Here is a 12869-nt window from a genome sequence, read left to right on the forward strand (position 1 = left end):
TTTTATTTTATTTATTTATTTATTTATTTATTTATATTTTAGCTTAGTTTTTGGTTTTTTGAGACAGGGTTTCTCTGTATAGCCCTGGCTGTCCTGGAACTCACTCTTTAGACCAGGCTGGCCTCGAACTCAGAAATCCACTTGCCTCTGCCTTCCAAGTGCTGGGATTACAGGCGTGCGCCACCACTGCCCAGCAATCATTACCAAACTTGAAAGGGGAGAGACAATACCATACAAATTGGATATATTCTTGTGACTAAAACTTCCCACCATGTACAAGATTCATACTTAGGACACTAAATGAGCCCAAGAAGTGACTAGGACAAGTGTTATTCCCATTTTACAGATGAAAACATAGAAAACTGATACAGAGGTAAAGTGGCCAAGGTCACACTGCTACACACAATGAAGGTAAACCCAAGGTGGAAAGATTCGTTTCCTTATGTCCCAATTACTTTCGAGGACAATCCAAGAAAATCTGTCAACAATTAAGCAGAAAAACATCACTTGAAAATGTATGAAACATAATTACTGAAAAGGTCATATCTCAGTATGCAATTATGATTAAAAACTAGTCATTCTTGCCAGGCAGTGGTGGCGCATGCCTGTAATCCCAGCACTCTGGGAGGCAGAGGCAGGTGGATTTCTGAGTTCGAGGCCAGCCTGGTCTACAGAGTGAGTTCCAGGACAGCCAGGGCTACACAGAGAAACCCTGTCTCGAAAAACCCAAATCCAAAAAACAAAACAAAACAAAAACTAGTCATTCTTTATATTCAGAATTGTACTGCCATTCTGTACAATTACATCATGTTCATGTACATTAACATCATACCTTTTACACTAGATATACCATCTTATTTGGTTGTTGGGAAGAAGGGAGGGTGAAGTAAAGGAACCATTTCCTCTGGGAAAAAAAGTTCTCTGAAATCAATAGGATAAGACATCCAAAGGTGTGAAATATGAGCAAGGGCGGGCAACAGCTGTAGTAGCAAACCTCGACCAAACTAGAAGTTCTGGACTATGATCTGTGATCTATAGAAAAGACGTACTTAAACTTCAGTTAGCATCTGAAGCCACTGCTACTACAAGGTAATCAGTACAATTCATGGGGGCTGGGGGAATGCAACGCCCTAAGTCTTCATTAAAACTAGATGAAACTGCAAATTAGCTTGGGGCTGTCTCAACAGTTCTTTTGAAAATATAACCAATGGCTCAAAAGCCACTTTTACTTACATTCAAAGCATACAACCATGGTTATCTTAAGTATGTAACTTTTTTTTTTCTTGAGATAGGGTTCCTCTATATGACCCTGGCTATCCTGGAACTCACCGTATAGACAGGCTGGTCTTGAACTCACAGAGATCCATCTATGTCAGCCTATGGAGTGCTGGGATTAGAGGCATGGGCCACCATACCCAACTTACATATAACATTTTAAGTGGTCAAATATATTCAGTGTACTGCATACACTCTCAGACACTTCAGTGGGGTGCAGTTCTTAAGCACACCTCTGACTGCTGTTTACTACAGACTACACCATAACAACACAGGATTTACAGGTAGTTGAAACCACCCATCAATTCACTACAACTTTTCTATTCTCAAGGTCAAGTTTCGTCAGATCTTTCCCTTTTGTAATAAAATGGGGCGTTCTACGAGAAGTTAGATGAACCAACCCGATGCTTTCATAAACAAGTCAATCGCTGCAAATAGCTTAAGATGCTCATATTCTACTTCAGTATTGATCCTAAGCCTTTTAACAGTTCACACTGACCACAATCCTCCCCTTCCACTTTATAGAACATTCTCCTCCTTAAACTTCCGTTTTAAAAAAAAAAAAAAGCCTTCCTATACCTCTCATTCCTTTTCTTATACATACACAAACACAAAACTCCCAATGAAAGAATAAGCAGACATATACAGGAAAAACCTGTTTTTAATTGAAACATTATGGCCTTAAGAAGCATGTTATAATTCAGTAATACGGCCCCACAGAATGTCAGAACACATCCTGAAGACTACAGTGAAAATGCCCACTATGGGCTGAGTAATTTAAACGATAAGATGTGAGAATAAGACATGATAATGGCTTTCTAAACATCACAGCACTGAGCTTTCCCGTGAAGGACAGAATTCATGTTAAGCACATTTTTTCAAATGCAGACTGAAGAAAATAATCCTGGGCTGTCAAGTTAGCTCAGTGGCTTACTGCCAAAACTGTAGACCTGAGTTCAATCCCTGGAACTCACAGGATGGAAGAATAAAACCAACTCTTGCATGTTGTCCTGACCTCTGTATGTTGTAGCACACAAACACACTAGCTAATAGTAAGAGCAACAACAACAACAATAATAAAATAAATTGGAGCCAAGTAAAAATTGTGTAAAAAAAACAAACTGAAATATTTCAAATAAAGTAAAACCGGCCTATCTCACACAACCTTGCTATACTCACACAAACTTGCTATAGTATATACGAGTATATACCATACTTCTCAAACTTGAATACCATATTATATGTATGCCACAAACTAGATGATAAAACGGGAAAAACGGATCAATTACTGGAATCCAAAAATTACAAAAGGATGCTACCAGTACCCTAAGTATGTGTCAATAAACACTAAAAAAAAAAAAAAAAAAAAAAAAAAAAAAGGTGTAATATTCTAACCAACAAGCATACCAGGGAATATCTAATATCTAGAGAGTAGTCACTCTCCTTAGTGAAAATGCAATAAACAATAAGATGTAAGGAAAATGTATGATAATCTTATGTTTGGTTACCACTATAGACTTTCAAAGTGCTCACATTCTCTATTCAGATGACTATGATAACAAGAGAGATTCAAGACAGCATGGAGGCAAAGGCAGGTGAATCTGTGTGTTCAAGGCCAGCCTTGTCTACATGATAAGTTCCAGGTCCAAGACAGCCAGGGCCACAAAGAGAGACCCTGTCTCCAAAAAAAAGAGACAACGACAGCAGGGTGGTGGTGATGGCACACACTCTTAATCCCATCACTTAGGAGGCACTGGGTTCCTTTCGATAAATGAGGAAAGATAGGATCTTTGTGACAACCAACAGCTGGCATATGAACAGAAACGTTGAATAACAGCAAAACTCAGGCTCCTGTCCCAGTTCAGTGACTGGCAAACCTGTCAGAAAAAGAAAGAGCACATCTGTCCAGGTGCAGTCCACGGCTGTTATTCTAGCACTCAGGAAGCTTGAGAGGCAGAAGCCAACTTCTGCTACTTAGTTAGTTCAAGGTCAGTCCAGGCTATATAGTAAGACCATCTCAAAGAAGGAAGAGGAAGGGGAAAGGGAAGAAAGAGGAAGGGAAGAAACTCTGTTCAAGCTGATTATCATACTGACACAGAAGGATTTGAATTTGTACATATGAGAAAGAGCTGCCTCTTGGGAACTTGGGGGAGGGGTGCATTACAGTGGTTAGTACAACTGTGAGAAGACCACTGTGTTTTCCCAAAAGAAATCCTTTTTAGGAAAGCAGCAGTTTAGGTGGGACAAAGCAAAACTGGTTTCCACAGCTATAAAGGAGAGGAGTAAGCAGACAGCAAACAGGCAGTTGCCTGGCAAGGAAGGAAAGAGAAGCACAGTTCACAGAGAGAAAGCCAACCAAGGACACAGTTCCTTTCCAAAGGAAAGGTACATTTAAAAGTGAAAAAAAAAAAAAAAAACCCTAAAAAAAAAAAAAAACATGGAGAATGGGATACCAACTGAGAAACAGCTTGAAGAAATTACTCTAAAAGAAGAATTCAGCCAGGTGTGGTGGCGCATGCCTGTAACCTCAGCACTTGGGAGGCAAAGGCAGGCAGATTTCTGCGTTCGAGGCCAGCCTGGTCTACAGAGTCAGTTCCAGGACAGCCAGGGCTACACAGAGAAACCCTGTCTCAAAAAACCAAAAAAAAAAAAAAAAAAAAGATTTCCAAAAGAATAAACGCCATACCCTCAACATAACAGATTATATTTTTTCAATGTTCTTAATGCCTAATAAAAATTGCAGGTCAGCAGTTAGGGAGGATAGATCCTTTTTTTTAAACCCAAAACAGGTTTGAATTTTTACAAATCTTTGTGGCCAATTAGCATGGGATTTGTAGCATTGAAGATACATGCTCATCATTTATACTATGAACTCTCTACCACACAGTATTCAAAGAATAGTCTGAATAGCACTTGATGTATAAAGATAACAACATGCTATTATAAATTTAAAACTTAGATTTTATACAGCCGGGCATGGTGGCATATGCCTTTAATCCCAGTGGGGCAGGCGGGGCAGAAGCAGATAGGGGTCTCTGTGAGTTCAAGACCAGACTGATCTGCATACTGAGTGCCAGAAGAGCCAGGGCTACAAAGTGAGACCTTGTCAGAGAAAATAATTGAATTTTATTACGTAAAAATTTGTCTAAGTATTCTTCACTTCTATAATTGGTTCACTTGCCTAAATATGGAAAATCATTTACTACATTTATTTATATTACTTTGTGGCACTGGAGTGCCTCAGTGCAACTTGTGGAGGTCAAAGAACAAATATAAGGGAATCAAGTCTCTCCTTCCACCAAGTAGGTCCTGGGGATCAAAACTTAGGTCATCCATGAGGCTTAGAGCAAGTGCTTTTACCCACTGGGCCAGCTCATTGAATGAAAATAAGGCTTTAAAGCTGGAGAGACAGCCAAGTAGTTAAGAGTACATATGCTCTTCCCAAGGACCTGAGTTCAATTCCAAGTACCCATGTCAGGTGACTCACATACTCACATACATACATACACATAACTAAGAAAAAAAATTTTCAAGACAGGGTTTCTCTGAATAACGACCATGGCTGCTCTGGACCTCACTTTGTAGACCAGGCTGGTTTCAAACTCACGAAAATCGTCTGCCTCTGCCTCTGAGTGCTGAGACTAAAGGCATGCACCTGAACAGTCAGTCAGGACTACATAGTGAAACCTTGCCTCAAAAGCAAAAGAACAGTAAACTCTTCTAACTACACTTATGGGTTATTAAAACAAAGTCTAAAAGACGCTTAGAAAGGGCATTCCCTAATTATCCAACGTTTGATGCATGTCACAGGAGGGCTCTCTGGGTCTGTATGCCATTTAGCCTCTCTCTGTTTTTTCACTAAAAACAAAAAACAAAAGGGGGGGAACCCTTCAACAGTTAGATAAACTTGAGTGGGAGAGAAATGGCTCAATGGTTTTAAGACTGCTTGTGGTTCTTTCAGAGCCCCAGAGTTTGGTTTCCAGTACCCAAGTCGGAAATTCATACCCATCTATAACCTCAGGTCCAACAGATCCAACCCCTTCTTCTGACCTCTCAGGGCACTATACACACAAAAATAATAAAATTATTTTAGAAGAACCCTAATTTGAATTGACCATTTATTACTTCTATAATAAATTAACAAAAATTCCTGAAGGTAAGCCTTGAAAACCTTGTTCTGCATCTCAAAATCAATGTCTTGACTGCTCTGGAATTCCAAATACAAATTTGCTGGCCTCAAATTCAGAGAGCCCATGTGGGATCAAAGGCATGTGCCACTACTGCCAGCCAGACTTTACATTTTACCAAGGATGAAAAAAAAAGTCTACTATGTACTGACATTCGTATATGAGAATCTTAGTTATTTCAACTGTTTTAAAGTTTTCAGTTTTCTTGTTGTCCATAGTTGTTTTGCTGGCCTTGAGAACTAGCTGCTTTTTACTACATTTCTTAAGCTTGTAACAAAACATTGTGCCGAATAATTTATTTTCTGTATCTTTCTCTTAATCACAATATAAGAGATGGCAAAAATGGCATCTTAACAACTAATGTCCTTAACTTTTCTTTTTTTTTTTTTTTTTTTTTTTTTTTTTTTTTTGGTTTTTTTCGAGACAGGGTTTCTCCGTATAGCTCTGGCTGTCCTGGCACTCACTCTGTAGACCAGGCTGGCCTCAAACTCAGAAATCTACCTGCCTCTACCTCCCAAGTGCTGGGATTACAGGCATGCGCCACCACCTAGCTGTCCTTAACTTTTAATAGATAGCAATGAGTCTGATCCTACAACATATATAAACAATATATGGTATTAAACCATTAATCATTATTTTAAAATTCAGAGCATTTTCTTTTCCTTATATGATAAATATGTCTAGAAACCAAAGGTAAGAACTGAAGGAAAAAGCCAGACATAGTAGTAGCATACATGTAAACACAGCACTTCAGAGGCAGTGATAGAAGAATCAGCAGTTCAAGGTCATCATCAGCTATATAGCAAATCCACAACAGCCTGAGCTACAAAAAAGAAAAAGAAAAGAAAAGAAAAGAAAGAAAATTTGAATTTAACTTTTAAAACTTAGCAAAAGTAGCAGTGCGGTGTTGATGCAAGCCTGTAATCCCAGCACTCTGGGAGGCAGAGACAGGCGGATTTCTGAGTTCAAGGCCAACCTGGTCTACAGAATGAGTTCCGGGACAGCCAGAGCTACACAGAGAAACCCTGTCTCCAAAAAAACAAAAAACAAAAAAACAAAAAAACAAACAAAAAAAAAAAACTTAGCAAAAGTTGGGACTGAGAGAAGGCTTGGCAGTTAAAAGCACTTGCTGTTCTTCCAAGTTTTGTTCCCAGCACCCATGTCAGACAACACGTAACTGCCCATAACTCCAGATCAAGTGATCTGCCGCTTTTCAGGCTGCCACAGAGTGTGACTAAGTGTGTGAAAGTGGGTGTGTGTGAGAGAATATGAGAATGTGTATGTGAGTGTATGTTTATGTGTGAGTGTATGTAAAGTGTGTGAGAAAGTGTAGTGTGCCTGTGTGTACATAAATAAAAATATAATATTTCTTTAAAATCAGGGAAAATTGTAAGGTGACTCATTCTCAAGCCTCCACTAAGATTATGCTCTTTGTGAGTTCAGTTTTGGTTTGTCTACAGCAGATACCCAAGCTTCCTGATGCTCAACCCTTTAATATAGTTCATCATGTTGTGGTGACCCCCCCCCAAACCATAAAATTATTTCATTGTTACTCCATAATTTTGCTACTGCTATGAATTGTAATAGAAATACCTGTGTTTAACAATGGTCTTAGGTAGCACTTATGAAAGGGTCTGTAGATTCCAAAAGGGTGGTGTGACCCATAGGCTGAGAGTCACTAGTCTAGGCACTTTTTAAATCTGTTTTTAAATTTATTTGTTTAATTTTAAGTGTATGAGTGTGCATTTATGTGCATCACATGCTTGCCTAGTGCCAAAATTCAGAAAAGGGCATTGGATCCCTTGGAAATGGAGTTACAGATGACTGTAAACTACACTGTGAACACTGTGTGAATGCTGGAAATCAAACCCAGGTCCTCTACCCAAGCAACAAGTGCTTTTAACTGCTAAACCCATCTCTTTAGCCCCTTAAATCCCTTTTTTAAAAGTTCTGCACAGCAAGTCTTTTCTATCAAGTTTAGAATCTAACACTCTACTTAATGTTCTACTTAAATCTAATGCTCTATAATTCCACCTATGTACACAGTAATATTTACTTCTTCAGATGGATTACTAAAACAGTTTGTTTTGATGCCTTTTAGTCTGGACACAGAATGAATGAACCAACTCCTTGAAGTCTCTGACAGCTATGATTTTAGCTATGTAAGATTTTTTGGGGGGAAGGGGTGTTTGAGACAGAATCTTTCTGAGTAACCCTTGGCATCCTGGCATTTAGTCTGTAGACCAGGCTGGCCTCAAACACACAGAGATCTACCTGCCTCTGACTGTGTGCTGGGACAAAAGTCATATACCACCACATTCAGCTCTGTATAGGTTTCCCATATCTTCTATGTAGACTTCCTCTGTCTGTTCCCCAATCTGTCAGATAAGTCAAAAGATTGAGTCCTATAAAAAAAAAAAATGCCTGCTGGTCAAATTAAAGAAGAAACCCTTTCCCTACCTGTCAGCTCCCAAAATCAGTTTTGTGATTAAACCCAATAAACAAAATAGATTGGGTTCAATTCTAAACAATTCTCATTAGAGGACACCCTTGGCAGAACTGCAACAAAAAACAGCCATCCTTTAAGTCAGCCCCAGCTATCTACAACAGCATAAAACTAAACTAGTTATCACAGACAAAAGGCTATGTGTGGATTGCCTATTCATCGGCCTTAGAATTTTATGTGTGGAAAACTCGGCAAATAAAAAGTAACCTTCCTAAACTACAAAACTTTTCCCTCCATCCCTAGTAGTCTCAATGAAAGTTCTCTTGTGAAGAGTCAAAAACAAGTCAAAACAACAAACCCTGAGCACAATTACTGGCCCTAGGACCGCCTCTGCTGTCCAGTCTGTAACTCAAATGCTGTTTCCCTTTCCTTTCACCCTTCTCCCCTTACTCCTGGAGTCTCATTTAGAACGCCAAGATTCATCCTCGGACTGCTGGCAAGCAGGGACTGGAGAGGGGGGTGTGATCATCAAGGAAGAAAAGGGAGGGGGGTGTCATTTCAGAACCACGGCTTCCCCTGCAAACAGCACATGCAGAAGGTAACCTTGTGTCATCGGGCTATCGGGGATGCAGGTGTGAACATCATCAATTGGGAGTCTCCAGGCAAGCTGACGCCCCAGCAGAAAAGTAAGAAAACCTGTGCTTTCCCTACTCCTGCCCTCAAGGGGCAGCTACAGAAAATGGGGGTGGGGCAGGATATTATCTTGCTCCTACTGGGGATGCATACACAAACAGACCGGGGGTTCCTTCGATTATCCCCAGTTATGAGGGTGGTGGGGGGATAAGGGAAGGGGGAACCCCTAACTAGTATTACCTACCTCCTTTTAAAAGAGGAGAGTAAGAGAGAACGATTACATCCAGATGTAGTGCCCCTGAAAGCGCCCCCAGGTCACTCATCCCCGCACCAAGAGCAAGCGGAAGGGCTGGGATAAAGGGGATGGAGGGCTGGTCACGGGCAAGGCCCCACCCCCCGGTTTAGGAGGGAAGGAGAGCCCCAGCTCACAACCGACTCCCCGGGCCGCCCCCTCGCGTCCCCCCCTCCCCTGCCCTTCCTCGGCCTGCGGAGCCCCCCGCAGCCCTAGAGGCAGCCGCTCCTCCCTCCCCTCACCCACCGCGTCCCCACCCCCACCCGCTCCCACCTCCTGCCTGCCGCGGCCCGTTACCTGCTCGTCGAAGCGGCTGACCACGGCCTGGACCCATTCCACCGGCCTGTGTGCGGCCATGTCCTCCCCGCAACCCGGGGGCGCTGGAAGGCCGGGTGGGCCGGTGTACGGGGCCCGCCAGAGGGCGGGCGGCCGGCGCGGAGGTGAGGGCAGCGGCGAGCCGAGAGACTGAAGAGTGAGGGCAGCTAGCGTTCCCACGGGGGTGGGGACGGGGCCCCGCGCGGCCCGCCGGGAGGGGGACAGGGGAAGGGGGCGTTGGCGAGGAGACTGGGGGAGGGGTGGGGAGGGGAGCCCGGGGAGGGGAGGGCGCCTGTGGGTGGCTCTCCCCACTAGCGCCGTCTCCCCTCAGCCATCACAGTCCGAGACGCCGCCATGACACCCCACCGGAAGTGGGATCCTTTCCACGGCTCGGGGAGAGGGAGAGCAAGCGAGCTCGAGAGATTGAGAGCGCGGCTGGGAAAGGGGAGGGGGAAGCGAGAGGGAAGGGGCCTGCTGCGCATGCGCCCGCGTCGGCCGGTTTCATTAATGAAAAAGTGAGTCCTCCTGGGGGTGACGTCACCTAACTCCTCCGGGCCCGGAGGCGCGCGTCCCTTGCTGCTGCGGGTCTCCCTACCTAAACTGGCGCAGGGCTCTGGCCAGAGAATCTGAGCCGACTCCGGTGCGTTGGCTGTCATCGCCACTGCCACCTCGAACAGCCCTTCCCCCGCTGGCCTCCGGGCTTGGATTGCTCCCGGGGTTAGAAGTTACGGTGTCCTGAGGCTAGGCTTTCTCTCCAACCGCTGATCTCTACCGCGGATCTCTCCGGGAGGCTGTATTCAGTCCCTCTCTGCTTTCTTCCCTTAAAAATATAAGGCACACACCGCCACGCAGTCGACAGAGCTTCTGAAGGCTGCTGAAAAGGGGTAAAAGGAAGGCCAAGAGAAGTTCCGTGATTTTTTTTTTTAAGGTCGCTTAAATTCCAAAGCAAGACCCAGTGGTGATCCAAGGTAGAGACTAGAGTCCCCAACCCAAAATTCCTCTACTCAACTGACGGACAACCAAGTTAATAAAATTTTTGCACGGATGATAATTCAGATTGAAGACTAATTCACCACACTATAAAGACCTTTAAAAGGCCTAACATTTATACATTTCGGCCTTTCAAGCAAATCTTTCCAGTAGGCTTCAGTAGCCTTACCTATCTGATGAATAGAGCACTGGAGGTTCCAGGATCTGCCCAAGAGCTGATAAGTACCAAAATAATTTGGCTTTTAGAACAATTGAGAAGGGTGGCTCTCCAGAAACAAGGGCCTTCCCGATGCCCAGAACCAGAGTTCGAAGGACTTACGTGGAATTGACTGTGCATGCTTACAAAAGAGGGTAAGTCCAAAAGGTGGTTTGCTTGAGGCTAGCCTGTTCTACTTGGGGATTTCCAGGCCAACCAGGGCTACACGGTGAAACTCCACTCAGTGGATGGGGAGGAAAAGGTGCTCTGACACTGGACTTTGAAATGAGTTTTCTTCAATGCACTTTACATAGGTCAGTGTTAAATGTGTTTACAGGCAGGGTGTGGAGATGCTCGCGTTTATTAAAGGCGAGCAAGTCTTTGTGAGTGCACCACTACGCACAGTGCAGCCTTGTCTCAGAAACAAACAAAAGTGTGTCTACACACTCAGACGACAACGACGGCAGCCTGTAGTCATCAGCCATTAGCCACACAAAGATACCAACTGCGTGATAAGATGAAACGAAACCACAGTTTTCATTTCACCACAGAAAATCCACAGAGCTATGAGCCCATGTACAAAGTGATATATCTGTAAAAAGTTTCAAATCTGGGTAGGTTAGTGATCTTCCAAGATGCAAATTAAGTTAATGTTTCATTCCACTGAAACAAAAGGACAGAGACTGGCTGTTTCTGTGATCCCTTCTTGAAAGCTGCATCATGGATGCTGATTTCTTTAGATGATGTCAGAGATGATGGCAGTGCTGAAGAGAAATGAATGACTATTAAAGAGTCTTCTGTGCTTTCTTCATCCAGGACCCTGGGAAAAGCCCTTCGTAGCACATAGCCCCAAATAGCATCCCAGCATGTCTGCTTCACCGCTAAACATCTAGAACCACTACCTCCCTTTACCTTTCTCATACCGACTCTGGAAACCCCTGGTTAACTCGGCTTCACCCTGGCATTTTATATTTATCTTTGAAACTTAGATGTGGCTGAGCCCTGGGTTCCCTTCCCTCCATCAGCATTCCATTTTTAAATGTCCTGTGTCTCATCCCTCTCCTTGTCTGGTCCCTTCCCGATTGTCTCCGTCCCTCTCCAACCTGAAGTGCTGGCTTCTTGATCTTCTTTCTTTGCTCCAGCCACTGGATCTTAATTCATCTTACTGTGCAAGTGTAAAAAATCCTACTTCCTCCCCTGCACACCAAGCCTCTCATTGCAGATGGAGGTTCTAGCCTTCACTCAGCCTCCCCTCTAATGAACTCAGTAAGTTCTTGTAAACCAATATTAAGTAGCAGGCCATTCCACACCATAAACTTTGTTAAGCCATGCATAGTGGTATGATAGAGAGTCTAAGCCAAATCATCAGCAAAGGTAATGCCTGATTAACCAAGGCGTACCCCTGCCCACACCCACCCATGCTTAAGGGGCAGCTACCACTCAGCTCCAGACAGTACTGCCATACAGGGATGCTGACCTCATGTCGCTAGAACTTCAGTTACTTAAGAGAAGCTAGAAATCCAAACGTATGTATAGAGGTTTCTAATTTTTACACTGTGACAGCCAAATCACATTTCTCAATGTTGTACAGCCAAACAAAGTAAGTTAGCTGTCTGAACTTCGCTCATGGAAACTGAGTAGACTAGCTGTAGTCTAGTTGGCAGAGTAGAGTAAAAATTGGTTTATATCCTAACTTCCTTTCTTCTACACTGTAAATGTTGAGTATTAGAGATATGTAAGTGTTCAATACAGTTTAAATGTATATCCCTCATTCATCCCCCCCTTCATTTGATAAAAACTGTCAATTATTTTTCAAGTCTTTTTTTTTTTTTTTGTACAACTGTTCTGCTTGCATGTATATCTAAGCACCATGTTTGTGCAGTGCCTGAGAGGGCCAGAAGAGAGCATCAGATCCCCTGGAAGAGGAGTTAAGCCACCCTATGGGTGCTGGGAATCAAACCCAGGACTTCTGAGGAGCAGCGAGTGCTCTTAACCACTGAGCCATCTCCCCAGCCCCTCAAGAATCGTGTTCAGTCTCAAGGTATTAATTCTACCCTCTCCCCATCTCTACAGGGATGGCACAGCACCTCCCCATCCCTCTACCCCTGCATACCAAAGAGCACAGGCTCTTCTGAGCACGTGTTTCCTAGCCACCAGGAAGGTTAGTAGACAGTAGCTAGTAGCCCTCCCCTGAAGCCCACTCCAGGAGTTGCCCTCTACTAAGGAGAGCTTCTGCATGCCACATTGCAGACTTCCAGAAGAGCCTTTTCAGACTAGATGTGAATTTGGGGTGGAACCACTCCGAAGGCTCTCTTGACTCCAGCTCTCCCCTGATCAGATCAGCTCCCAAGAAACTGAGTGGCTGAAGCTTTTGCTATAGCTACATTTTATTCAGCTTCTATTTCTCCTAAATACTACTCCCTTTGTACTGCACAATGCTGATCCCAGGGACACCAAGTGGCATAAAGGGAGTCTGAGAGAGTGGAGCTGAATTGCCCTGTGAGCACCCAGTGAGGCAGTGGGCAGTGGGGATCT

The 12869-nt window shown here is 43.6% G+C and overlaps 1 protein-coding gene across 4 annotated transcripts in view; it reads right to left on the minus strand.

Annotated features, from left to right (window-relative positions):
• The window catches only part of Nf1 (neurofibromin 1), a 256323-nt gene extending 246713 nt beyond the window's left edge, over positions 1-9610 (minus strand). For 2 of the 4 annotated variants that reach the window (XM_052196154.1, XM_052196153.1), the window contains exon 1: positions 9131-9607. In XM_052196154.1, the coding sequence (XP_052052114.1) occupies positions 9131-9190 (60 nt within the window). In that variant the 5' untranslated portion in view covers positions 9191-9607. Of the gene's footprint in view, positions 1-9130 lie in introns of all 4 variants that reach the window. The other 2 variants (XM_052196155.1, XM_052196156.1) reach the window with 1 other exon arrangement.
• Between the last annotated feature and the right edge of the window lie 3259 nt (positions 9611-12869).

Source organism: Apodemus sylvaticus, chromosome 10 (assembly GCF_947179515.1).
Source record: "Apodemus sylvaticus chromosome 10, mApoSyl1.1, whole genome shotgun sequence".
NCBI lineage: Eukaryota > Metazoa > Chordata > Mammalia > Rodentia > Muridae > Apodemus > Apodemus sylvaticus.